Source organism: Nasonia vitripennis, chromosome 4 (assembly GCF_009193385.2).
Source record: "Nasonia vitripennis strain AsymCx chromosome 4, Nvit_psr_1.1, whole genome shotgun sequence".
NCBI lineage: Eukaryota > Metazoa > Arthropoda > Insecta > Hymenoptera > Pteromalidae > Nasonia > Nasonia vitripennis.
In genome coordinates this window covers 30,566,160-30,593,257 of record NC_045760.1, presented here as the reverse complement: position 1 = coordinate 30,593,257, position 27,098 = coordinate 30,566,160, and the positions used below count along the sequence as shown (strand labels likewise).

Sequence of the window (27,098 nt, the reverse complement as noted above, 5' to 3'; positions counted from 1 at the left end):
ACGCTTCGATGTATTTCTATAAGTCTTTTATTTTATTTTGTTTCTTTTATTTACAATAACAATACCGATAACACACATGTCCTTGCATTCGATCGTTTCATATACAAATATACTCGATATCTTATTGTATAAATGTTCATGATATGTACAATATTTTAATGGTAGGAGAAGTTAGAGATCTTAAAACTATGGAATTATTTCTTATAACTAAAAGCTTATATTACAAATTTAAAAAACGATATGTTAATGTTCGTTATAAAAAAATATTTACAATTTTCATTTGTCAGTTACTATCATATCTTAGATTTTTAATTTATCATCCATCATAAAAAAAATGTCAATATCTGGATCACAATCTAAGAAAAAATCCTGTCGTCTTTAATACCACCATCTCTACACTCGTACTCTGTAGCCTCTCCGTCCTCGCTGATCACCACTACTTTATCACAGTGTAATTTGGGCACGCGTGACTTGTACGCGATCGTCAGAATGGTGCAATCCGCGAAGCTGTCTTTCAAGAGCCTCTGAAGAACCTCGTCCGAGTCGTCGGTTCCTGCGGTCTCGTCCACCACGAGGATCTTACTTTTTCGAAGAGCTGCTCGAGCCAGGGACAAGAGCTTGCGTTTGAAGGGACTGAAATTCAGATTTTACGAAGATTATATACGAATTTTTATACATGTAAGATTGTGAGGCAAAAAATCTCACCAAAGCTGACAGCACGAATGGTCCAAAGAAGCAAACGACCTCTTCAAATCGACGAGCTCCAACGCATCCCAAATATCGTCGTCTTTGAACTCTCCATCAGGATCAAGACTATCTCTCGGACTACTACTTTCCGCCAGGCAAACCGATTCCTGGGTAACGTAGGCTATTGTCTGGCGCAGCTGATGAAGACTCAGATTTTCGATGCAGTCGATGTTGTCGATTATCAAAGATCCTTCGATTTCCGCCAGACGATAGAGAGCTGAGGTGAGGGATGATTTTTGCGACTCGGCGTTTTCGATAACGAGGACCTTTGATATGAAATTTATTCGATCATTATATTAAAGGTTGAAGATCTTTAGATGTAGATGGAAAACGATTGTCTTACCTTTGATCCAGGTTCAATGGTGAAATCGAGATTAACCAGAATTGGTTCATCGGATTCACTGTACCTGACGTACAGATGATCGAATTTGACTTCACCTTTACTCGGCCATGACTTCAACTGCTTCTCTTTGGCTTCGTTTTTATACAGAGCCTCCAGCTCGAGCTCAGTGAAACCGACTATCTTTTGGAGACGTTCCTTCTGCTCTTCCACTTTGGCTGATGCCTTCAAACCTGTAACATTTTCAAAGAATCAATAATATGTGGACTTGAGAGAAGCATCACATAATACTTACCTAATCTCGCCATCCTTGCGATCACCATAAACTGCTTGAGCGTCAACGCAATACCCGCCAACGTTTCGATTCTGGTTGAAGAAGTGTCTAAAACTAGCTTTTCTTTGAGTGCTATGAATCCAACGACTATCAAGGCTCCCAGAATGGTCAGCAGCAAATCTAGCCAAAATCTGACACCAGCTATGGAAGAAAGCACCAGATTCCGAGCGGAACTGCGCGAGTCCTGACTGGCAGAGAAGCCTCGGAGGACCAGTCGCTGGGCTCGACTGTTTCGGATCGTTGGAAGGCCACTGATGGTCGATTCCACGTGGCTGAGGGTCTTTTTACTTGCTGAGAGTGAACCAGAGCGTGACAGAATTGAATGTAAAAGAATTGAATCAATAACGTACCACTATGCTCCAGTAGTCTGAGTTTCGGAATCGTCGAAGCATAGAGACAAGTCAGTCTATAGTAGAGGAAGCCTATCGCGCAGATTGGGATGATGGACCAGTAGTTGATCACAGCCAGAAGTAAACTCGCACCGAAAAGAGCGAATGATATGTGGGACACCTCGAGCATAGCCTCGGGTAGGTTGTTGTCTATCCGCCCGATGTCATCTGAGAACCTTTGCAGGACTAACTCTAAAATGGAACAGAAATCTTCGTTTTATCAAAAATTCAAATGTGATAATGCCAGCAGATGATGAAGTTCGTACCAGGTGGATTGTCGTAGAAGAACCTCATGGGAGTTCTCAACAATCGCGAGACCATCTTGTTGTGTGTCTTCTCACTGCCGTCCAGACAAATCTTCAGGAAAATGACATTTCTCAACGCGAAGAAAGCTACCGTTCCCACGACCAAAACTGAGTAGACGTAGATGAGATAGTCGCCATCGCTCTGCCGTGGTTCATTCCAGTTGTCTGTCCTGTACAGTTCAGAATATGCGTTATCATCGTGTACTCGAACCGAAGAGACCATTTTTTATACGACAAATGAAATCATCCTACCAGTATCCTAGCCAGTAATCGCTGCCGCACACGGACGCCTCAGCCAAGATGCAGAAGAGCAACAAGAAGCCGAGAGTTACGTGAGAGCTACCGGTTTTCAGATACCAACAGTAGAGCCAGTCGGAGTTACTCGATTTCGTCAGAAGCTCCTCGGTTTCATCTGGCTCTTTTTCCTTGCTTTTCTCTTGATGATGATAGGTGTTCAGTGGTAAAGTCGTGACGCGTATCACGTCTGTTTTTTCCACTGCTGGAGCTTCGATCTTTCTGTTCTGAGGCTCGACGAACATGCTGCTCTGCTCGTAGCTCTCGTAGGTGCCTTGGAATTCGATTTGACCCTGTAACACCAAACAAATTCGTAAGATATGCGATAAATGTTGATGTTTACAGAAGAGTATCTCACATGTTCGAACAAGATGATTTCATCAACCAGCATCAGAAGCGGCGAGTCTTGTTCAAAGACGATGATCCTCGTCTTGTCCTTCAGGACACCGTTCATACAGGCTTCGAAAACTTTGTCGTCCAAAAGAGTGAAAATTTCGTCTAGAAGATAAATATCCGCTTCTCTGTAAAGAGCCCTGCGAACGAAAAATTCAAGAATCATTCACGGCTGCAGGTATTCGAGAAATGAAGATATGCCAAAAAAAAACTCAAACCTCGCCAAGTTAATTTTCATCAGCTGCTCGTCCGTCAGCTTCGTCTCGCCACTCAACATCACAGTCTCGTCTCCCTTTGGTAGAATCTCGAAGACCTGATCCAGTCCACACATAGCTGTCAACTGTCTGTAATGCAGCTCGTCGTACACTTCGCTGCACAGAATATTGTCTCTCAATGTTCCGAAGAAGAACCAAGGCTCCTGACTGGCATAGGATATGCTTCCGTTTACGGATATTTCGCCCGACGTGAGTCGCAATTCTCCCAGTATCAGTTTCAGAAAAGACGTCTGTAAAAAAATGTGTTTACCGAAAGTATTAGATGCTTCGCAAAAACAGCTTCAGCGTAAATTTACCTTTCCCGCACCGACTGGTCCCGAAACTCCGTACAATTTTTTCGGCGGTACACAGACGTCGATGCTCTCCAGCAGATTGACATTAGCATTTTTGGCCCACGAGGCGCTGACGTCCTTGACTGAAATGCTCGAGTCGTCGTTGCTCAACATCGACAAGGCCAGGTTCGGTTCGACTTCCTCTAAACGCAGGAATTGCTAGAAAAATATCGAAGATAACAGATTATTCGAAGTATAGTTGCTGGATTAGTTAAGAGCTAGCCCTGATCGTACCTCGATTCTTTTAACGGAACCGTTCGCCTGAACTACGGTGGTCACAGCCTTTGGAAACGTAAATATCATGGACTCGTGGAGAACGTAAACATACAAAACGACGAGGAAAATCTTTTCGTGTTCGAAGGCAGTGTATCCTAGCAAAGTGTAAACCAAAATCACAGAGAACAGCGACGTGTACTCGGAAAAGATGTAGGCGGCCAATTTAAGGCCTTTGGCGAAGGAAGCGATTTTGAGGATGTCGATTTCGTAGCTGTACAAATTGAAATTTGATTTAGTTATTACACGAGAACAATGAGATATTACTTGTGTATCCTTACTGTCGATTGATGTACAGGCTTTTTTCGATCAGCTCTTCCCAGCAGAAGATCTTCGCCTCTCGAATTTTCCGAAGCACTTCCCTCGTTATCGAAATTCTCTCCTGCGTCCATAACGCGACTTTGGACTGGAAGCCAGTGGCTATTTTGTTGCTGTACACTGAAACGAACCCATACATGTTACTATATATTGTTGAGAGTAAAGATTTATAGTACAACAACACTACGTACGTCTTACAGGAACTCCTTGCAACAACAGCAGCAAAATTCCGAACAAACAAGATGCTCCGACTTTGTTGTACACGAGACACGTGACGACGATCACTTGTAAAGGCGTAATCCAAATATTGTGGACGTAGGCAAAAAATTTGTCGAAATTCTTCACGTCCTCTTCGAGCAAGCGGATTATGGCTTCGGAGGTCGTTTGACTAGCCGACGAGCAGGAGAGTCTAGTTATCTGAAATAGCATAGAATAATAATCGTTTCTTATTTAGCATTTTTTTGTTTCTGTGGCATTTACTCTCACATCCTCTCGCATTGGGTCTAAAAAAACTCGAGACAAAAATAATTCAACGCGTTATTTTGGCTTCGGCGAGAAACAAAAGCAAATATCATTCGCTTCTCAAAATTTGTTTTTCCTTTTGACCACCAATACAATATTATACACATTACTCATCAATCCCAAAGATATCGTATCTCTCCTTATCATCAGCCGCAATCAATCTCATCCATTAACACTCGAGAGCACGAATCTCTCGCGATCTGTCAATATTATCCCAGTGTGTCTGCTCTCTTCCACTCACCTTTCGGTAAATAAGGGAGGCACAAGCCGATCTCAGTCTGGCGCCGTTTTCCCGCTGCTGTAGTCGCACGTGAGACGCCAGTAATGCCTGCAAGCTCAAAAGCACAGCGTAAGCTGCGCCGCGTGAGCTGATGTGGGAAATCGGTATCGGCTCGCTCTGCAGCCTGTAGTAGTCCAAGCTCGAGACTATAAGCAGCGGCTGCACTACGCTGTTGAGTAATTTTTAATTTTTTTCAATTGACACTTCTTTTCAGCTACACTGAATGACATTAGCATACGTAGAAGCTTATTTCACTCGAGACGCGTGACTTGATTCGTTGAATAGCCATACGAGTAAAAAATGATTAAAAGCAATTCGAGCCTTATTCGCTTGCAACTGCACATTCGACCTCTAGAGAATTTTATTTCTCAAAACCAACCTAACGATCAGATCCAGGAAAAGCACCTGCAGCAGGTGCTGCGCGAAGTACCACTTGAAAGCCCAAAAAATCGCTCGCCACAACCTCGGACCTCCGCTTTCGGCCTTGGCTACGTCCTCCACCTCCTTCTTCCATTTCCTACGCAAATCATCGTTATCTACATAAACATGTTTTTTCATAAGAAAAAACTCTCTCGTTTCGCTGAGGAGAACCGAAAGAGAGATAGTATTACTGAAATAATGTGTATTTTTCCTACGCTTCGAGTTTGTTGCCAAGAATCTCGCTCCGGTCGCTCGACGGGGAATCGAAGCTCAGATGCGACGCTCGGACTTTGTCGTTTCTCACGCAGTCGAGCAGGGGTTTGAGGTACCTATATGAAAATCAATTAAAATCAATTAAAACTTCCTTCCATATACAGTACTCCAATTTCCAGGCGCAGCTATCATCGACAGTCAAACAAAAAGCCTCTAAATTTCGCGCAAAGACAGACTAATTTTATCTCTTCTCGCGCACGAAAGCTCGTAAATCCACATTAGCGCGCACGTCTATAAACAAATCATCCCAGACGTGTAATTTTCACAATAGCATCCGCAAATCTCGATCGAAAGCAGTGCGATAAGAAACCGCTCGAACGATATAAAATCGATGAATTTTTTTCCTATAATTTTTCATATCTCGATAAATCAGGGGGAAACCCATCCGGATTCGCGCGTGGCTCTCGAGAGTCGAGTGTACCGATTTTGGCTACTATAGACGCTCGCTTACGCGCGCTCTTGATATTCACGGTATACGCTTAATTACACATGCAATGATATACTGTAAATTGCCGCCGCGTGGACTCTGACCTCGTTTTAACATAGTTCTTTTCAGGCCGACTTGACTATTTTCTTCTCTATTGAGTCTCGAACTTAAACAAAAATAGTAATAATACTCTATTCAATATTTCAAGCGTCCGCCTACCAGAACACAAATCTGCTGAAACAATTGGCCTTGTGCCTGGGGCTCAGGTTCCTCGATTTCTTCTTCTTCTCCATCGCCTTCTCTGTGTTAAAAATTCCACTCGATCACTGCAGTATCACAGTACATCCCAAAGCACAAAAGCCACATGATACATCGGGCCGGAGACGATTCCGTTTTAAAAACCACGTACAACCGCACTGTCGCAATAACGCCGTGTCCACATCGCGATTACGCTCTCGGCCTCGCCGGCTCTCGACTACTACCACTACCAATACGTGTACGTTTATACACACGAGCTGTTTACGTTATACCGTTAGCTGCGCGCTATACTCGCGCCGAAAATAATCAAACGACTACTGGCGCTTTCAGAGTCTGGGCAGACGCGTTTATACGACAAGCGCTCGTGTATTTGTGATGGGTAGGAAAGAGCGGTAGTTCTTGTCAGCTGTGGTGGGATAATCGGGTTGGGAGATAAGGCAGAGAGTGGGATCGATTTCGAAGGCGAGGCTGATTCCGGTGTGCGATATAATGTGGGTCAGCCGTGGCGGGTTGCCGGAACGTCGTGGTTTTTCGAGCGTTCAAAATTTCCGCTGTGATATATTGTGATGGGGAAGAGCTTTGGAGAAGGATTGGACTTGGATTTTTTTCGGAGCTGATAAGAACGCGCCGTGATTGTTCCTATAGGCTATTTTTAGACTAGACCTAGATGAAAGCTCGAGACGAGAAGCGTTTATGGTTTCTTCTTTTATTTAGGCTCTATATAGCTATCGTTGTATTAGTATTATAAATTATACAAAAATAGCTTACACGTTTAACTTATACATCGAACTTATTGTTCTTGTAAGACACTTGTAAAGTATGGACTATCTTACACGTTACCGATATAATTATATACAAATACATATGCTCAGAAATCACTTGTGCGTCTGCCGTACACACTCGACAACATCAGAACACATTCTTAAAATACCGATCTGGCTGACTCGTTGAAAACTTTCATTGTGTTAGGCTACGAAATCGATGAAAACGTCACGTCTGCGATCTCGAAATCTTGTTGACGTCGCCATTAGGAACTGATTTCTTTGAACTGTTTTTCACATTCTCGTTGAATATCTGTAAATTGAAATTCCAAACATCAAAACAATACGCTTCACTCGATTCTAAATGAGCTAGTATATAATTACCCTCTCAGCTGTTCTCTTCAGGTGCTGAGACATCGCGTTTCCAGACTGCTGCACCATTTTAGAGAAGTAACCGTCGTTCTTCTGCAGCAATGCGTGAGGTTGATCAAATTCGACGACCTCACCGTCCTCCATCACGAGCACCTTGTCACTGTCCATAATAGTATTTAATCTGTGAGCTATCGTTAGCACCGTACAATCCTTGAATTTCAGCCTTATAGTCCTCTGGATGAATTCGTCGGTAGCAGGATCGACGTTGGCAGTGGCTTCGTCAAGTACCAGAATCTTGTTCTTCCTCGCGATAGCTCTGGCCAGGCATAACAGCTGACGCTGACCAGCGCTCAAATTGTTTCCTCCTCGTTCGATCAGGTGGTCGAGTGAGTCGAACATCTTGTTGAGCTCGACCTCTTCCAGAGCTGACCACAACGAGGCGTCGTCGTACTGATGGAACGGGTCCAGGTTATCGCGCAGCGAAGCTGTGAACAACGTGGGCTCCTGAGGTATTATCGAAATCTTGCTTCGCAGGTCGAAAAGACTGATGTCCTTTGTGTCCAATTTATCAATCAGCAATGAGCCGTCGACTTTTGCCATCCGGAACAGGGCTGAGATCAGGGATGATTTTCCAGCTCCGGTACGACCTACGATGCCAACCTGGAATTCGAACTAGGTTTATATACCCCGCCTTTAAGGTTTCACATAAAATTCGCGTACAATCTCTAGGTTTACCTTGCTATTGGGATCGATGGTCAAATTGAGATTCTTCAAAACGGGCTCGTCCTCTTCGCAATATCTGAGGTACACCTTCTCAAACCTGATCTCTCCGTGTTCGGGCCAGGTTATCGCAGGTATGGATGCGGGTTTAGTCTTGGAAGGCTCCTCCTGCTCCAACTTGGTGAACTGTGCCATCCTCTCAACACTGGTGAACTGAGTGATCACTTCGGTGACCTGTTTGATCATGTACTGCAGCATACCACATACATTGAGAATGTGAATGACGACGAGGCCGACATCGCCAGCGAACGTTTTACTGTCATCGAGAAAGATGAAGCTGTACACAACGAAAGTCAGGAAGCTGATGGTTATCATGTCCATCCAGAAACCGAAGGCTCCGGCTGCTACCAAGACCAGGTTGTGGGCCGCCGTGTGATCGTCCTGACGAGCGTCGAACTCGCGACTCACTATCTTCTGAGCACGACAGGAGCGAATGGTTAGAAGACCTAGCATCGAAGTGTTCACCATAGAAAAGACTGGACTCTTGGCTGTTGATGACATACATGGTAAAGTTTGCAGCTGGCAGTGATCACACTGACATTTTAATGCTTACCACTTCCTTCCAAGCGCTTGATGTTCTGCATCGTCGACAGATAAACGTCGCTGCCTCTTGCCGAGAGATAGCCGATCACCAGCATAGGAAATATCGACCACCATTTAACAACGAGTATTTGGATGACTATCCCGGTCGTCATCAGAATTCTTTCGCTGACATCCAGCAACGACGTTGGCAGTGTATCGTCCACAGTGCCGGTATCCTTTGAAAATCGGTTTATTATCCGTCCTATCGTAATGCGACAATTACGGGATTACATTTCTAAAGCTAAATAGATACAAATTGCAATGAATTCGTTACTTTACCAGTAGAATTGACGTTGAAAAATTTTAACGGTGCTCTGACCAGCCGAGAGAACATTCTGTTGTGGATATTTTTACTGGAGTTTAAAACAGTCTTGTAAAACAAAAGATTTCTGACAATTGACAACACTACGATCGCGACTAGCAAACCTCCGTAGACGGACACAGCCGTGATTTCACTTATAAAGTCGTCCGTATTGACTGGATCCAAAGCTGTCGTCATATTCAGAGACAACCTCATTCGCTTCTCTTCTTGTTTGGTCCTTGAACAAACCAAAACGAAGCCGATGACAAACTTTACACGTAATCAGTATAATACTAGAAGATAAGTGATTGCTTACCAGTAAGCTATCCAATAGTCAAACCCACTGATGGCCAACTGCGTCAATAAAAAGCACATCATTAGAAGTGCAAATACGAAGTACGAGGCCCCGGATTTGAAGTATTTCAGGTACAGAGATTTCGGGATTCGTCCCTTGGCCAAAAGCTCTGCGGTCTCCTTCGGTTCCCTATCGTCTTCTTTATCGGATTTCGAAACCGGCTCTACCTTTTCTATCTTCTTAAGGCCACTTTCTTCCAACGGCAGTTTCTCCACCTCTTCCTTCGAAGGCAAGTATTTGAGGTACTGTTCGTTGTTGTAAAAGTCCTGGAATGTTCCTTGAAATTCCAATCGTCCCTGTGAAGCATCACACATTTTTTTTTAAATAGCATACTCGATACAGTATCCAAAATAATCTACGAAGTCTGCGAAACTCTCACGTTGTTCAATAAAACAATATGATCCACTTGCTTTAAATACTGAACTTGATGCGTAACTAAAATGCGGGTTTTGCCCTTGAGTAGACCGTTGATGCAGTCTTCGAATAAACTCCTACCAACGCGGTTATCCACCGCAGAAAGGGGATCGTCGAATAAGTAAATGTCGGCATCTCTGTAAACTGCCCTAAGTATACATAATATTAAATTTCATTAAAAATCTTTCTCAGCTTCGTTATAGCTTAAAAAGTCAAACTGCACGGTATACCTCGCCAAACTAACTCTGGCGCACTGCCCTCCACTGAGGGCCATTCCTCTCTCGCCTACGAGTGTTCTGTCTCCATAGGGCAACTGTTCAAAATCCTTCAACAAGGCGCAAGCTTGTGTGACTCGATAGTATTTCTCAACGTCGTAGACGTCTCCAAAAACGATGTTGTCGCGGACGGAACCACTGAACAGCCAGGGCTCCTGACTGGCGTAAGACACGTTGCCGCGAACGAGAACCTGACCCGAGCGTGGCTGAAGCTCGTTCAGGATCAGTTTCAAAAAGGTGCTCTGAAAATGAGATTTTTGTTTGGAATTTTTGAAAAGTCGATTCTAACGAAAAAATCTACCTTTCCGGAACCAACGGGTCCTACGATAGCCCACAGCTTGTTCAACGGTACAGATACATTAATATCGCAGAGATTATCGGCTTTAGCCTCTTTCTCCCAGGACGCGCTGACGTCCTTCATAGAGACGACCAGACCGTCGTCGCTGACGGCTAGTCTCTTGACTTCGGGATCTACTTCTTCCAGCAGCAAAAAGTTCTGAAACAGAAGATCGAACCACTCATCCTGCATCAATCTTCATCCACATCTAACCAATAATCATACCTCTATCCGCTTCATAGACACGTTGACTTCGGCAGCCAGTGACACAGCTTCCGGGAAGAACGACGCCATGATGGTCCTGACCAGAGCAAAGTAGTGGATCATAGAAAATATCCGGTCGGCCACTATGACGTGTCCTTCAAGGACGTAAACCAGAATCGTGAAGAACACAGCTGATCGGTAGGTGAACACAGTCGAGGCGACTCGAACACTTCGAACGTAGAACCGCTTCAGTAGGGCGTCGATCTCGATTCTGCCGATGGAATTAACGATCAAATTTAGCATACACAAAGTATTTTTTGGATCGCGTACTTCCTGGCGAGGTAGACCAGCTGCTCGAAGGACTTCTCCCAGGCGTACATCTTTATCACTTGGATGCCGTTCAAGATCTCTCCGAGAAGCTGGACTCGCTTGTCCGTGCGAACGGCGCCTTTGGCTCGGAGCTTCTTCGTCAGCTTGTACCAGCACACTGCAAGTAGTTTACAATGATACATTAACATTAATCATGAAAGTTTTATTTTATAATTCATTCGATTAGACGACATGATCGTTACCTTGCATCGGTAGTATCTGCACAGTCATCAAAGCGATGCCGGTAAAAGCGGCGATGCCGAGTTGTCGGTAAAGAAGATACGTCATGAGGCTGACCACGAACGGCATGACCCAGACGTAGTGCAGATGCAGACAGAAAAGCTCGAACTTGGTCAGGTCGTTCGAGAGAAGGTTGATGATCAGACCACCCGCTGCTTGACCGGCTGACGCACTGGATAGCTTCAGTACCTGAAAATATGAATTTGAAAAATTGTAAACGAACTCAAAGCTCGACAAAGATGTCACTCGTCGCCGGCGTTATTAATAGAGCCGTAAACTGCGTCTCTTATACTTTATTACTGGTCTGTTTACCCACTTCACGAATATCCTATTTATAGATGAAGAACAATATTTTGTTTTTGTCCAAGGCCAATAGAATCTCGAGGATATAATGGCTACTTTAAAAATACCCACTTTTCTGTAAATCAGAGAAGAACAGCCGACCCTCACTCGCATTCCGATCTCCTGAAGTCCGAGGTGCGCCTGACGAACGATAACCGTGTTCATCATCGTCGCGAGTACCAGACCCGTTGCGTACATGTAGGCCTCTTCTGTGCTCATCGTCGACTGTGGGTCGAAGTACCAGACCAGCATCGCCAGAATCAGCGGTTGGAGTATTCTGAAATTCATTTCTTTTTTTTTAACTAATTGTTATTCCTAAAATAGCTGCGCAAAGAGACTACATTTTTATTGCAGGAAGCAATGAAGCTCGCGATTTTATGGCAAACGAGTTTAGCGCACAATCTGCGCGTTAGGATTAAGTTACAGAAAGAAGTGTACAATAAACCAGATCGTTATGCGATATCGTGTGCTGTTGACAACTTATTATTCGCCTGGTATACATTGTACGCGCAATTTAGCGCTCAATTTTTTGCAATTATTTCGCGCAGACGATATTCCTTCGCTGCAGATGTTTATCAATAATCAAAGCTCGAAGTCTGCATTTTTACGTAAGCTTTAGGTGCTTGTGTTTATGTTTGGACTGAAATTTATCGACATTGTTTGTTCAAAGCGAAGATGCCGCTTTTAATTGTTTGCCTTGACGTTCGAGGATGAATCGAAGTGAATGAGATTTGTTACAAAAAAATATAATCATATGTTAAATTTTTTAAAACAAATGAAAATTAACGAGTTACGACGAGTGAAAAATAAAATAAAACATTGTTATAGACGTACTACAGCGTCGTAAATCACACCTATATCCGTGACGATAAAACACATGCATGTAATATAGATAATAGTCGCGCTTGTATATATATATATATATAGCGGCATCTACGCTTCCGCACAATATAACAGCTGGCGACGCAGTAATCAACTTAATTGAAAATTATAGCCCACGCGTCGTTCTCAAAACACTCGAACACAGCGAAGAAACTATACTGTTCCGGTGTATATCTGACTAATGAATTTTTCATAGATTTAGAATGACGCCATGCATTCACGCATTTAGCATCGAGTGATATACATGTCGAGCAAAAGAAAAATGCAAATGAAAATCAATTCGACCTACTTAACGACGTTCAGAAGAAACATGCTGAATCCATATTTGACAAACGGCCAGCCGAACGTCCTTATGACGGCCCTCCACAGGCTTGGCTTCTGCTTCTTATCTCCGGCGTCTCTCAGCTCTTTTTCCCACGATCTATACGAATCCAATGAATTATTGCGTAAAAATCAACGAATATATCGCACGTGACACAACTTTGTGTTTACATACTTTTCCAATTGATCACCCAACGGTTCGCTGACGTTTTCCGGCAAAACATCGTAGAGGTCGTTAGCCTGGAGATTCCGGTGCTTGCTGTCCCAAAATAAATCGCCGAGCCACCTGTAAATATGACAATTTTTATTTTCATTTTATTACCGACATCGCTTTTTAAGTATCGTCGATCGCGATAGCTTAATAAGGGCATAAATGGCACTTGAAAATTAATGCGAAAAATTTGACAAACCTGCGCTCACGAGGTCGTGCGATTATCATTTACTCATCTCTATATCGAGATATTTTATTGCCTGACATAGTGCCGAACAATAATTTAGAATTTTATGTTATTTGAATCTGGGAAACAGATATGCCAACGAAGTAATCGATCATATACGGCTGACATATTACCATTGAATTAAAAAAATGCTGTTTCACCTAATGGTCTTTATAAATTTTATCGAGCATAGGCCGAAGATCGTTTTATTTGATCGGATGAGTTGCATAATTTTGCAATGTGTGCACATCTGCGAAAAAATTTGTATTTGAAATTCTATTGATAATTATATCTCGCGTTTGAATGCGATTCCGGAGAAGCAGTAAAATTGCGCACACTTCGCTTAACAATGGAAAGTCTATTTCTGTGCGCTGTGTGACTAGTGGATTTTACGATTTTTTGTTGACTCGTGCACTTATTGCAAAAGTAAAAGAATTTAATTTAGGAAAGATCAGGTGATTGTTTACTTCTACTACTTTCAGATCGCGGAGAAACACTTAGATGTTTTGCCATTAAGATTATCAGCGACACCGATATTCTAGTGAATCTTGATTTTTAATTATCAAATGGAAAAGTTTCGTAGTCGCCTTTACATAATATGCGTCAAAACGATCGTCGACACAAAGAAGCATAGCTACAAGATTTTCCCGCAGTTTTCGCAATAGCAAAATTTTCCAATAACTCAGGCTTATCATCGTTCAAGATTCGTTCGTAGACTCAACAAGTTGTATACACCGATTTAGAAGTAAAAATTTTCAAAAAAAAAAAAACTCACCAAAAGGACAATCTACTGACAAAGTTCGCCTTGAGCTTGGGGCTGGGATTCGGCGGCTTTCTCCTCTGCGAGCCGTCCATTTCCTCCTCACCTCTCGTCGCTCCTCGTGACACTTGAACTCGGGCAACAGTCGTCGCTGGGGAGCCGATCGCTCCGCAGCGATACTACCGGCGTCAGATAAGCCTCAGTCATCAGCATCGCATATATACCCAGGCCAAATCGGTCTTTTTTCGATCCTTTTATTTTTAATTCAGATCGGCAGGAACCGATTTTTCGATCGATCGGTTGAATTTTATCTGGTCAATACCGATGGAAGTGGAGAATCTCGTTGTTTGTCTGAATATATCGCCAGTATGTCTCTTGCGGACAAAGCTCTCGTGTTGTCTGTGACTATGTGTCATGAGAGAGAGAGAGAGAGAGAACCGTTATGCAAGTGTCTTTATGCAGCAGCGCGATTTTTCAAAACTGCAGGAACTGTGTACAAGTATTATATGTGGAAATTCGAAGAAACGCGGGCCGATGCGCGCGCATACGCACTTTACATCTGCAGAATAAATCCACAGCGTCGATAGAGAGTTCAAACAACGATTGTACCCTTTGAGTTTGTTTGCGCGATCGTTTCGCAATTTTACAACCGATTTTACGCGCTTTACGGCCTTTTTTGTCGATCACTGATAAATTCGACGATATGAGTAATTTACACGCGTACGTTCGATGACACGACACACAGCGAGACGAATAAGGAAGACACTCGCAAACGCGATTGTTTACGTGTCGAGAGTCACTATATGCGAGAACGAAGATATATGTGACTCGCTGCCGAGCGCGGAGCGACTGCCGAGCTGAGCCGCTCAGCTGATGATGCTTGTCGCGGTTAAAATCTCCGGTGGTTATAAGCGGCGGTGTTCAGTTCGTTGGGGACTTCAGAGAGTACAATTTGCGGAGATTTAGTTTTCGTCGAGAGGAAGGAGTGGAATTTGTCACGTGAAGATGTTTGATTTGTGATATGGTATTTCGCAACGGTTACTTTTTATACGAACAGATAAATATGATTTATCGACGAGCTTGTTTCGAGGTGAATTCGAAAATGCATCACAAGCTTTTACTATTATACAATTTTAGGAAATAAAATAATAATAATAATGGTTTTTATTGTTTTTGACATTTAGAGTTCTCAAAAAGAATTTTTAAATAATAGCGCGGGTATTATGATGTTCGGAAATAGCGGTGAGCTTTAACTCAAGTTTAAGAAGATATGGATATAAAATTCTCATTATATATACTAGAAATAAAAACCCGTTTTAATCATTATCATTGTCTTTTGATCTTCTCTTTGATTATACTTACACCCGTTTAGATTATTGGCTACTTTGTTGTGCGGCATCCTGTTTGGCGATGACATTTCGTTATTCATTGTCGAATTAGTGGAATAATGTACAGGGTGACGAGCAAAATCGACTTCACTAATGTATGATCGTTTTATTGCCGCTTAAATACAAATAAAAAAATTATAGAATTGAAGTTCAAAAACAAGAAGCGCGATTTTAAGTGTCGATTGGATAGTCTGTCTTCATAATTGCTTAATTATTATAGTCCATTAATTTGGCCGTCGCCAGTAGGTGCTCAATATTTCAAAGAACCGAAAGACAAGCTCGAAAATTACATGAGCGGAAAATTCGACGCTTCGAAATTCAACTCGTCTGGTAACGTGGACGAGCTTTATTACTACCGTCTCTGATGGCTTATCGCGACAGATAGGGACAAGCAATAAGCGCCTGACTATCATCTTCCCGACTCAAGTCTAGCAAATGATATTCATCAGTAAAGACACTTGTGATTTTGTGGGAGGTTGTGAATTGTATTCGTTTCTGGTATCTACTGGTAACAGTTCATTATTCGAAAATTTCGACTCCGATACAAAGTGCGATTATTATAGAGTAGGGTATGAAGTAACCAAGTTGTGAAGAATCGGTTTCGATGTACTGATTATGTATTATACGATCGAGTATTTTGTATCAATTATGATGATCATAAAAACGTTGAGGATTTTTTACATTAAAATAAGGATTACAGTTGTTACAATACCAACACAGGGTTTACACAGGTCGCTATAGCTTATATACATTACTTTGTACTATAACAGGTCTACGCAATTTTTTTCATTATCACGCAATCACTGCAAATACGCCAATACCTCAAAATTTTACTTGCCGTCTGCAAGATGTTGATCATAGATAATAGAGCTGTTATTGAATGCCTAAAACAAGAAATGTTTAAAAAAAAAATAAATAAATACATCAAAGGTACTGTACCGAAGACCACTCACCTGCTCTGAAATCGCTTTGAGATGCTGAGATGTGTCGCCGTCAACCTGCTGTAACATCTCAGAAAAGTGTCCGTCGTTCTGCTTCAGCAGAACGTACGGATGATCGAACTCCACAACCTCGCCGTAACTCATCACCAGTACCTTATCACTGTCCATTATCGTATTCAGTCTGTGTGCAATGGTCAACACAGTGCAATCTTTGAAGACAGTCCTGATCGTCTTCTGAATCAGTTCGTCAGTAGCAGGATCGACATTGGCAGTGGCTTCGTCTAGAATCAGAATCCTGTTCCTCTTGACAATGGCTCGGGCCAAACAGAGCAGCTGACGTTGACCGGTGCTCAAACTCTTGCCACCTTTGTCGATGACCTTACCTAAGGAATCGAACGTTTTGTTGAGCTCGACGTTCTCCAGAGCTGACCAAAGCGAGGCGTCGTCGAACTCACGCTTCGGATCTAAATTGTCTCTCAATGATGCAGCGAACAGAACAGGCTCTTGAGGAATTACAGAAATGCGATTTCGTAGATAGCAATAACTTATTTTTTTGGTATCGATGCCGTCGATCAACAATGTCCCGTCAAACTTGACGAAGCGAAAAATTGCCGATATCAATGAAGATTTTCCAGCGCCTGTACGCCCTACTATTCCTACCTTCAAGTGCGTTATTTATGGTTTTAAATTTATTGTAAGTATAAAAAAATACCAAAAAAGTAGGAATGCGCTTACCTTCATTCCTGGTTCAATTTTGAAGCTCAGATTTTTCAGAACCGGTTCCGCGTCCTGAGAGTATCTCAAATAAAGCTTATCGAATACAACTTCACCTCTTGTTGGCCAATCGTTACTTGGCTTTATCGGGGGATCTACCTCTGCGTCAGGCTCCTGCTCCAAGTCTACGAACTGGAACATTCTCTCTACACCAATCATCTCGTTCACAGCTATAGCCATTTGCCTAAATCCATATTGTAGCATCATAGCAATGCTACGGAGCTGAACGAGTGCCAACCCCACGTTGGCTACAAATAAGTTATTATTTTTCAGGAGAATGCTACTGTAGGCAACGACAGCCCAGAGAGAAAATATCGTCATATCCAGCCAAATGGACAAACTTTGATTTGCTACAACGGTTAGGTAATGTGCAGCGGTATGATGATCCTGATTGTCATCAAAGATTTCACTGACTAAACCTTGAGATCCAGCTGATCGGATGGTCGATAATCCAGAAAGCGAAGAAACTGCCAGAGACAGGACTGGACTTTTAGCTGTGTTATAGAATATATATTTGTAGTACAATTATTTGCATTAGTTAAGGTCATTAAATTATTGGATCATTTTCATTACATCATCAGCTACCTTTGGCTTCCAGTCTTTTTATAGCTAGCATTGCTGGAATATGAAATTTAAATACTTTGTAGCATAAATACATTGCAATTAGAGATGGAAAAGTGTTCCACCAGTTTACTATTAAAACTGGCAAAAGAACTGCAGTACAATTTGCTAGTTCGTTCAGAACATTAAATAATGCAACTACTAGCATTTCATCAATTGCTCCGGTATCTTTGGAAAACCGATTTAGAATAAGTCCTAAAATAATATGCACATAGCTATAAATAATTCACGAATGGGTGTATTGGATAACTCTAGAATTAAAGGCTTTACCAGCAGTATTAGTCTGAAAGAATGTCAGGGGTGTTTTCATCAAACTTCCAAACATGCTATTATGTAGCCTTTCACAAGCGCTTAAAGTCACTCGAAAACACAACAGATTTTTCAGAATATTTGTAATGACAACTGTAATTAACAATCCTCCACATATGGACAACGATGTTACTATATACGAAAAGTTCATGAATGATAAACTATTTTCAACGATTGCCGTATTTCCAGCTGCGTTCATATCCTCAATGTTTTCAAAACTTTTCTTTTTATTGTTAGTCCTAAAAAATAATAAATTTGCCATCATACTCGGGCAGATTCAATTTATTTTATTATATTATATAATAAAATAAAGGGGATATATTTGTCCTACCAAGCAATCTGCCAGTAATCAAAGGCAGAAGTAGAGCATACAGCTGCTACGAGGCCAAGGACTACGAAAAATAGCATCATATAAGAACCACTTTGCCGAATAAATCTTAGATATATCGATCTTTTTACATGTCCTTTGGCCAATAGTTCATCCGTTTCTTTGGGTCCTTGATCTACATTATTCTTGTCTTTTTGAGAATCTGAAGGATCGTTCAATCTCTCACTTTCATTTTTTGTACTGTCTTTCTCATTTGCTGCCGATTTCTCCGATCCTCTATTCCTAGGCAAATAACTATAGTATTTTTCGTTTTTATCGAAATCTACAAAAGTGCCTTTGAACTCGACTTTCCCCTGAAACATGCGATATGATAAAAAATGATCAGGCGGGAATGATACGCAATTGAAAATGGATTCTTACATCGTCGAGGAAAACGATCTCATCCGCCTCTCTTAGAAACTGAAAATTGTTCGTAACTAAAATTCGTGTTTTGTTTTTCAAATAGCCGTTGATGCATTCTTTAAAAATATGGTTTGCTACGTGTGCGTCAACCGCAGAGACAGGATCGTCGAGTAAATAAATATCGGCATCTCTGTAAACTGCCCTGCAGGAATTTGCACTGGATTAATAATCAATTTTTTTTAACAATTCTTGTGTGCCCTTACCTTGCCAGACTGACTCTGGCGCACTGTCCGCCGCTGAGATTCGAGCCTCTCTCTCCGACCAGAGATTTGTCGCCGTAAGGCAGCTGACGAAAGTCCTCCATTAGGGCACAAACCTGCGTCACTGTCCTGTATTTGTCTTCGTCATATTTCTCGCCAAAAATTATGTTCTCTTTTATCGAAGCTGCGAAAAGCCATGGATCCTGGCTCGCATAGGAAATCCGTCCGTTAACAATGACTTTGCCGGTTTCTGGTTGCGCTTCATCCAAAATTACTTGGAGCAGTGTACTCTAAAAATTGACAAGGTATGTGGTATCATCGATTTTTGCTACTCCTTAGGCTACTAGAATCATAATGTGCAAAAACCTTTCCAGCTCCAACAGGTCCGATAACAATATGCAGTTTGTTAGCGACAAAATTGACATCAAAGTGCAACGATTTTTCTTTAATGGGATCTCCCTTTGAAGGAAGTACTGTTACATTAGTCAGTTTTATGTCTGAATCAGCCGTTTTAATTCTCTTAACATTTGATGAAATTTCATCCAACAGTAAAAAATCCTAAAAAGTTTTAAGATTATACGAATTTTTCTGCATTATCAAAAGTGATATTCAGGCAGGAAAAAATTGGGAACATTTTATGTACCTCGATACGTTTCATTGAAACATTAACGGTTGCCATTTGAGTAAGGCCAGCAGAAAAGAATTGGGCCAATGTCTGTCGTAGATTAACCAAGTAGCAAACTAACAGTAATATTGAAAGAGGTGATATTGTACCGTATTGAAACGTGTAAAGAAAAATCGTCGAGAAGGTGGTAAGCCGATAACCAAAAGTAGTTATAGCGAAAGTTAGACCTCGGATGTTGTGTAGCTTTTTAAACATTTTTATTTCACGTCTAAAAAATATGAAACCATATTAACAATGCAACAAAGCATCTAGGCATAATTGCACGTTTCTACTAACCTTCTGAACGAATAAATAGATTTTTCAAACAATCTTTCCCAACCAAACATCTTTATGGTGCGAATCCCATTAAACACTTCACCTATCAACGATATCCTTTCGTCAGTGCGTGCAGATTGCTGTGATCGATAATTTGATAGTAATCTGAAAAATAAAGCTGACTCGTGACGTAATTATTAAAATATCCGTTACTTTATCGTTAAAATAACACAAGCGCTAAAATCGCCCATATACCTTGTGGTGGAAATATTAGGAGAATCAATAAGCTGACAGCCACGAAAGCTGCATAGCCAAAGTATCGCCAGAGTATATAAGTCGTGATCATCGTTTCAATCGGAGCAAATACTAAAAAAGGAAGAAAAAACAACACGCACTCAAATCTTCCCACATCATTAATCAGCAAATTCGCGACCCTTCCACTAGCATTGTTGTTTGCCGACAATCGGAGCATCTATAATTACGTTAAAATATACTTTTTGATTTGTCAATATTTACAGCTTTTAGCATTTTCGATTACCTTCCTATACATGAGAGATGTGAGGGCGATTCTCGCGCGGACGCCAATAAGGGTGAATTCAACCATACTGTGACGCGTTCCAAATGTCTGCACTATCTGCAGAAGAAGCAAAAGAGTTATGTACACGTAGCACATTGATGTATCGATGTGCAACAGTAACTGCTCCAGGATCAACGGTAAGAGTAAACTACAACAAATTTGATTAGAAAAAAATTATGTATGTGCATATGCTTGACAACTTACTCGATGATGATGTAGCATGCTGGGAATATTAACAGCTTCAAAAACATGGGTCCATAATTTATCCTGCAAGCCCGCCACAAGCTTGGCTTTCTTTTGTTTGCCTTGGCATTACTTAGTTCCTCGTTCCAAACTCTATTTTTGATAAAATAAGAAAACAATTGTATTCTATTGCTTACAGTATATTTCTTTTAATCGGTTTGTACTTCATACTTCTCAAGATCGTCGGAAAGAAGTTTACTCTGAAGTTGCGGCAAAACTTCATAAATGTCACTGTCCACAATGTCATGCTTGTATCCGTACGAAAGTAGCTTTTTGAGCCACCTAGAGAAAAAAAATGCTTGATAACAATAATCGAATTTCCTTATACCTTTCTTACATATTTTGTTTAAGCATCACGACACAACTAAAAAATAATTCAACATTTCTTTAAATTTTCGCTTTTTTACTTTTTACGTAATAGTTTGATTTTTCTAACTTAATTACCCTGGTAGAAATGTCAACGGTTCAATGGCTTAGCAATGGCTTATCGCCAATGAACCGCTTAGAAAACCGCTAAATAACCACTTACTGTAATAGAAGCTTATGCACAGGTCCTTGCAGTTAATTTGCTTAAATTCAGTTTACAAGCCATGCGTATACAATAGTGAGGTTAGAACTTTTATTAATAAATATAAATTCACCTATATGATTGATTATAATTGAAAAAAGGTTAGGAAATGCAAAGGACATGTAACAATTTGTAGAAAATATATTCAAGTTATTAATATTCCAATTTTTCATATTTAATACAGTTCTACTCCACTATCATGATAATACAAACATTTTCTATTTATTTTATTTAATCAGACAGCATGACATTATGAAATAACAGTTGATACAGTCAAGTGAAATGAAGTGCAGTGCATGCGTATCATACAAACCTTGTTCAGATAGTAGAATAGGACTATATTAAATGCAAAAAATGTAAATATTAATAAAATTAAATTGATTCATTTAGCTGGTGATCATCCTAACCTCGTAACCTCAAATTAGCCTCCGGCAGACATCTTGGAAACTTAGCCGTTCCTAAACCACATTTTTTGTTAAATTTTAGCTTGGCAACCGTAAAAACAGTTAGCTAAGTCTAAAGGTCTTAGCAAAATCGAATAATTTTCTACCAGGGTAGGTATTAATTTGATGCAAACTAAGTAAAAAATTTACCAAAAAGTAATCTGGCTCAGAAAGTTCGCTTTCAGTTTTGGGCATGATTCGGTGAATCCACGTGTCTTACGCATAACTACAGCAGCTAACGTAGCTATAAGATCAAATATATTCACCGTGAATATCGTTCGAAGACTGAATTTGGAATTCCATCATTTGAAATCGTATTCAATTTGATTGCGTATCTCTTTTATAAAATGTAGATAACAGTTAACAGAGATAAAATTTTATTTACGTAAGTATAGGAGGGAATTCCAACAGCAAAGCAAGACTTAAAGGAAAAATTCAAGTATTTTTAAAAATGCACTCAGTTCATTAAATTTAAAACTTTAGTGAACTGAAAAATTGGGAAGATAGTTTTCTTTCGTTCTAAACAGTACAAAATTCACTGCACGATTTATTTTAGAATTCCAGAAAATACATAAGTTACATAGTGTTACATAAATTACACATAAAATTCGCAGGCTGTCATAATGCAGCAATTATTAATACAATAACCCATCATAACGCCGCGACCCTGCAGAGGAAAACAATGTTCCCTGTTCGCAGGTCCGGAATAACAAAAATAACAAGATAGTAACAAAATGCTGGTTAGCTTAGCTGTATACACTACAGCGCCAAAAACCTCCAGCCATACTAACTACCATACTCTACTTCAAAACATTCACTCTGTATGACCGTATTTTCCATATCGGACTTCCAGACAATGGTTATACCATCATACTTACTCATTCACACTCAAATTGGATATAAGGGTCTATTTGACTCCTATGCCCAATTTTTAACAAGAATATAATCATTGGAAAAGAAACAAATTTTATATAATCTATCTATTTTACTTAAGAAAAATAATTTATTTGTTGTACTCTTAACTTAATGATACTTATACTTCTTTTTTCGATAGATTATATTGCACGATTTGAGATTCTATATTTTGTATTGTCACTTAATTTTTTTTTATTTTATATCTATAATTTAATAATTTAAAATCATTGCACTTTAGTTTCACCATCTCCTTACCAACATTTGTCTTGCTGTCATAAATCTATCTGTTGTTGCGTTTTTTTCTCTTATGTAAGACATCCTTTCTGTTGTGCTGAGCCTTGCGGGGCACGTAAGCCCAACTGCACAGGTTTCTCGGTAGTGTGGAAACATCTCATTATGCTGATTTGATGAATCACATTTACAGTCTGACGTAAAAACTATATCTTTATAAGGCGATTGGTGCTTGAGTGAGGAGACTGCATTTATGAAAACCTGTTTACCTCTTATACCTCTATCAAAGTAGAAAAATGCCTTGTTAGATCCTAGATAGTTGATATCGCCATAAGTCATTCTGTGTTTAGCTGATTCTGTGATCTTCTGTCCTGGTGCAGATGTCGCTTCCTTTTTCCTAGCTTTATTGCTGTTTTCTTCGGCCATTTCGTCGATCCTGCTGAAGACTGTTTCTGGTTTGCCTTGGCATTACTTAGTTCCTCGTTCCAAACTCTATTTTTGATAAAATAAGAAAACAATTGTATTCTATTGCTTACAGTGTATTTATTTTAATCTGTATGTACTTCATACTTCTCAAGATCGTCGCAAAGAAGTTTGCTCTGAAGTTGCGGCAAAACTTCATAAATGTCACTGTCCACAATGTCATGCTTGTATCCGTACAAAAGTAGATCTTTGAGCCACTAGAGGAAACAAAAAGAACTCGATAACAATAATCGAATCACTTAATACCTTTCTTAGATACCTTAAAGTGCCCCATAATTTTAAGAAAAATTCAAAGTATCATCGTAATCAGCGGATTACGACATGGACATGCGGTCAAGAAGACGAGTGCGAAAGGTGCGGGGATGTACGAGGCTGGAGACATCGTCGAAGAGCTAGTCGGCGAAGAAGAATTCCTGCATTACCGGCGATCCTGCGGTGGATTGGTAGAGTCGAAGTCGGGACGATAATCCGACTCTAGCGGGGGGTTGTAACGAGGAACAACGTCCCTCGCCACGCCGGTAATCGAGGCAGAATAGAGTTTGACGAAATAAGGCGGCATTAGCTCGACGTACAGAGCGCGCGCCTAGAGATATCGGGAGCGCCGGATCGATTCTCGGTCCCGGCGTCTCCTTTTGTGATTTTCTCCACTCACGTCAAAAGTCTCACCCCGTTACACATCAAATTATCGTTCCTTTATACTTTTTCCGTAATAGCTTGATTAAAAAATTTACCAAACAAAAATTAGGCTCAGAAAGTTAGCTTTCAATTTTGGACAAGATTTGACGAATCCTCACGTCTTACGCATAACTGTAAATTACGCAGCTATAAGATAAGATATACGTTTGCGGTGAATATCACGCGAAGACTGAATATGAAAAGTCCAACATTCAAAGCCATGTTAAATTTGATTGCGTATCGATTGCGTATCTCGTATAAAATGCAGATAACATCAGGTGAATGAGATTAAGATTTATTTACAGAAAAAATATCTCAACAGCAGAGCCAGACTTACTGATTTTACGTTCCGAACAGTACAAAATTCACTGCACGAATGTACCCATTTCCACGACAGCGAATTCGACGGACTGTATTAATACTTTATATCTTCAAGCTATACACTTATTCATCATTTCGAACTATTTTGTGGTTTACCCTTTTCATTCTCGTTTTATTATAAAGTCGATTTCTCAAGAAAAAAAAACTTTTGTTGCACGAAAATTGCAGCCGATTATCTTATGCTTTTAAAATTGCTTAGGGCTAAAGTCTGTCAGCATAAAATAATGCCTGGAGTAAATTTATTCAAATTAATATAATTTCTCCCAAGACTTTAGAGTCTAGAGAAGACATTATCTTCAGTATAGAATATTAATCGCTTCACTGGCGAAATCATTATTATAATCTATAGAAGACACATTATCTTCGGTATGGAAAATTAATCGCTTAAACGCGAAACCATTAAATTATTACTGTTAAAAATGCAGTGTATTCACGAGCGACAGCCTTGAGAGGAAACGAGAAGGCAGTTTCAGACAATATCGAAGATGAGATAAAAATCATATTCGTCGATATTATTTCGTATCGAAAACTTTATTCGTAGGTTCAATGACATGGATAAAGAACGAAATATGGATCGCATGAATTTCTACTACATCTACAGCAGAATATCCATGCTATCCTTAGGACTTTGGCCTTATCAGTCCTGGTCATCCATGATGACTCTTCGTTCTTTATGGATAATTCAGCACATAAGCATCATGTTACCCGAGGTATTTATACAAATTTTCAGCACTAACTCAAATTTCTCGATCCCCCCACCCCACGATTTCTCAATTCAATTTTCTTATACTTTGTCTATAGAAACAAAGACATCTCCCCCGTTTCCCTCTCCAGGCCGTCCTTTCAATCATTATAACGATGCTATACCATAGAACCAGTATTTTTCTTGACATTTTCTATACAGCCGCATTCGCAGACTGGCACTCGACTGCAACAGCACCTGAAATTTATTATGTAAAAAAGTGTAATATAACGTATCATGTATCGTAAACTGCGATTGCTTTTAGCTGATAAAAATCTACGAAAATCGAGGCCATTTCAATTTACTCATTGAAAGTCTTCCTCCATTCACGTACAACATTGTCATGGCAATAAAATTTACGAACGGAGTCCTGAATCAACGCAAAGTAAGCATACACACACACACAAACACGCACAATAAAATCTTTTTCATGAATTATGCACGCACATAGCTAAAATCCATATTGGAAAAAATTAAGTACGATTGGAATAAATTTACGGACAAAAAGGAAATCGAGATGCTGTGTTATTATAGCCATAGAGGAAAATCTTTAAACACGGTGTATATCGGTAAGTACGTATAATACATGTACGATCTGCACCTTATGGATCTCTTTACGTCTAATTTAATAGACACCTTGCAGGTCTCGTGGCTGTCGTTTTGCTATCTTACATGCTTTTACCGATGTTGCCAGCCGTTTTGGATCTTATAAATCCTCTAAATGAGTCCAGGCCTAAAAGCCCCCTGTACATGGTGGAATTTTACATTGACCAGGACAAGTACTTTTATTCAGTTTTGACACACGCTTACATCACTTCGCTCGCCGGGGTGTTACCGCTTTTTGCTACCGATTTGTTATTTTCTAACTGTGCCCATCATGCTTGTGGAATAATTAAAATACTGGGGTTGGTTGTTTTGTCGACTTTGTGTGATGAAGTGATCATTTTTTATACTTCGACTTGATTTTAATCCAGGCGCCGAATTGAAAATATATTAAGTGAAGAACCTGCCTTGAAAAGGTCTTACAAGGTTGACGATGAAAAGAAGGCTATCGCGTGTGTTATTGAGCACCAGAATATAATAAAGTTGAGTATGAGTGTCATATGTATTTCATGTATTGACAATAAATAAATATTAGTATTTTTTTTTTCTTTTAGATACTGCGAAAGCATAAACTCGTTGTACACTACGTCTTTCTTTTTGATACTGAGCATCTCGATCGGACTGATGAGCGTTACAGGATTCGTGGTATTCGCTTAATGTAATTATAACTTATAGACAATGCTAAAATTATTGATTGATTGTATTTTTTTTTTTCATGTTCAAGCATAGACTCTAATTAAAATGAATGAAGAGTTTAAGGATTGCATAAGGTTTGCTATGTTTACCTTTGCCCAAATATTCCATCAGTTTTGTTATTATTTTTTGGGACAGAGTGTCTTGAATCACGAAGAGAAATTGAAAGATTACGTGTAAGTTTTACTAATGAAGACTGTTGAATTTTTAAATCACACGCTAACTAAATTGAGTTGTTGAACATTTTATAGGAGCAACTTTAATTGGTACAAAGCTTCTCCTAAAACTAAATTCATCATCAAATTTATGATCATGAGGACTTTGAAACCAACAAAAATAAGGGCGATGATTTTTCCATTAACTCTAGAAAATTTTACATCAGTAATGAGGGAAAAATTATAATTATTTTCAATGTTGAAATGAAGAATGTCAATAATTCTGCGATATATTTTTCAGTTAATGAAAACTACAATGTCTTACTTTACCGTTATAAAGTCTACAAGATGATTTCGATACAATGGCAAACAAAAATAATACTTTCTGCTGTGGTAAAATGTATCGATTGCTTTGTAAAACTTATTCTTTTAACCATATATTTATATGTTTTCAAATAAAATTATTAGTACTTTTTTAATTATTTCGCAAGAATCATACAAACACAAAGTAATT

At 40.0% G+C, this 27,098-nt stretch overlaps 4 protein-coding genes and 1 long non-coding RNA gene across 16 annotated transcripts; 2 read left to right on the top strand and 3 right to left on the bottom strand.

Annotated features, from left to right (window-relative positions):
• Window positions 1–11: 11 nt before the first annotated feature.
• Window positions 12–6,547, bottom strand: LOC100122210 (multidrug resistance-associated protein 4). The gene is made up of 17 exons (XM_001605762.6): window positions 6,142–6,547; window positions 5,438–5,551; window positions 5,182–5,319; window positions 4,764–4,971; window positions 4,192–4,417; window positions 3,964–4,120; window positions 3,644–3,896; window positions 3,374–3,568; window positions 3,021–3,307; window positions 2,768–2,942; window positions 2,368–2,702; window positions 2,077–2,285; window positions 1,772–2,002; window positions 1,383–1,712; window positions 1,091–1,320; window positions 706–1,013; window positions 12–633 (listed from the first exon to the last, which is right to left on the bottom strand). Exons 1-17 carry the CDS (start codon window positions 6,213–6,215, stop codon window positions 357–359), a joined length of 3,747 nt encoding a protein of 1,248 aa, XP_001605812.1. The 5' UTR covers window positions 6,216–6,547; the 3' UTR covers window positions 12–356.
• A 323-nt stretch (window positions 6,548–6,870) lies between these two features.
• LOC100122226 (multidrug resistance-associated protein 4) lies at window positions 6,871–14,790 on the bottom strand. Of its 3 annotated transcripts, none has more exons than XM_008216535.4 (16): window positions 13,928–14,790; window positions 12,891–13,001; window positions 12,684–12,815; window positions 11,585–11,789; window positions 11,134–11,359; window positions 10,892–11,048; window positions 10,583–10,832; window positions 10,322–10,516; window positions 9,976–10,262; window positions 9,711–9,894; window positions 9,293–9,627; window positions 8,955–9,214; window positions 8,647–8,877; window positions 8,049–8,539; window positions 7,326–7,973; window positions 6,871–7,254 (listed from the first exon to the last, which is right to left on the bottom strand). In XM_008216535.4, the coding sequence occupies exons 1-16, from the start codon at window positions 14,005–14,007 to the stop codon at window positions 7,171–7,173; spliced, it is 3,876 nt and encodes a 1,291-aa protein (XP_008214757.1). In that variant the 5' UTR covers window positions 14,008–14,790; the 3' UTR covers window positions 6,871–7,170. The 3 variants fall into 3 exon arrangements, with proteins under 3 accessions (XP_008214757.1, XP_001605829.2, XP_008214758.1); XM_001605779.6 differs by having other exon boundaries at window positions 6,890–7,254; window positions 8,049–8,581; window positions 13,928–14,785; XM_008216536.3 differs by lacking the exons at window positions 12,891–13,001; window positions 13,928–14,790 and having other exon boundaries at window positions 6,890–7,254; window positions 8,049–8,581; window positions 11,585–11,802; window positions 12,684–12,771.
• A 6-nt stretch (window positions 14,791–14,796) lies between these two features.
• Window positions 14,797–15,238, top strand: LOC103317740. The gene is made up of 2 exons (XR_512954.3): window positions 14,797–15,002; window positions 15,097–15,238. It is a non-coding gene; the product is annotated as an uncharacterized LOC103317740 (long non-coding RNA).
• Window positions 15,239–15,895: 657 nt separating this feature from the next.
• LOC100122238 (multidrug resistance-associated protein 4-like) lies at window positions 15,896–24,507 on the bottom strand. Of its 9 annotated transcripts, XM_032599330.1 has the most exons (19): window positions 23,595–24,506; window positions 23,423–23,532; window positions 22,877–23,344; window positions 21,857–21,950; window positions 20,867–20,977; window positions 20,657–20,788; window positions 20,414–20,600; window positions 20,131–20,347; window positions 19,897–20,053; window positions 19,579–19,828; window positions 19,302–19,493; window positions 18,939–19,225; window positions 18,694–18,877; window positions 18,277–18,626; window positions 17,907–18,184; window positions 17,601–17,831; window positions 16,977–17,509; window positions 16,254–16,901; window positions 15,900–16,184 (listed from the first exon to the last, which is right to left on the bottom strand). In XM_032599330.1, the coding sequence occupies exons 4-19, from the start codon at window positions 21,928–21,930 to the stop codon at window positions 16,131–16,133; spliced, it is 3,885 nt and encodes a 1,294-aa protein (XP_032455221.1). In that variant the 5' UTR covers window positions 21,931–21,950; window positions 22,877–23,344; window positions 23,423–23,532; window positions 23,595–24,506; the 3' UTR covers window positions 15,900–16,130. The 9 variants fall into 9 exon arrangements, with proteins under 9 accessions (XP_031786626.1, XP_031786623.1, XP_032455221.1 ...); XM_031930766.1 differs by lacking the exons at window positions 22,877–23,344; window positions 23,423–23,532; window positions 23,595–24,506 and having other exon boundaries at window positions 15,896–16,184; window positions 16,254–16,624; window positions 16,697–16,901; window positions 21,857–22,021; XM_031930763.1 differs by lacking the exons at window positions 22,877–23,344; window positions 23,423–23,532; window positions 23,595–24,506 and having other exon boundaries at window positions 15,896–16,184; window positions 21,857–22,020.
• Window positions 24,508–24,753: 246 nt separating this feature from the next.
• Or198 (odorant receptor 198) lies at window positions 24,754–27,054 on the top strand. 2 transcript variants are annotated; one of them, XM_031930253.1, is made up of 9 exons: window positions 24,754–25,101; window positions 25,399–25,518; window positions 25,642–25,702; window positions 25,777–26,038; window positions 26,108–26,218; window positions 26,291–26,381; window positions 26,466–26,605; window positions 26,681–26,810; window positions 26,886–27,054. In XM_031930253.1, the coding sequence occupies exons 1-9, from the start codon at window positions 24,943–24,945 to the stop codon at window positions 26,934–26,936; spliced, it is 1,125 nt and encodes a 374-aa protein (XP_031786113.1). In that variant the 5' UTR covers window positions 24,754–24,942; the 3' UTR covers window positions 26,937–27,054. The 2 variants fall into 2 exon arrangements, with proteins under 2 accessions (XP_031786113.1, NP_001177706.1); NM_001190777.1 differs by having other exon boundaries at window positions 24,943–25,101; window positions 25,585–25,702; window positions 26,886–26,936.
• Window positions 27,055–27,098: the final 44 nt, after the last annotated feature.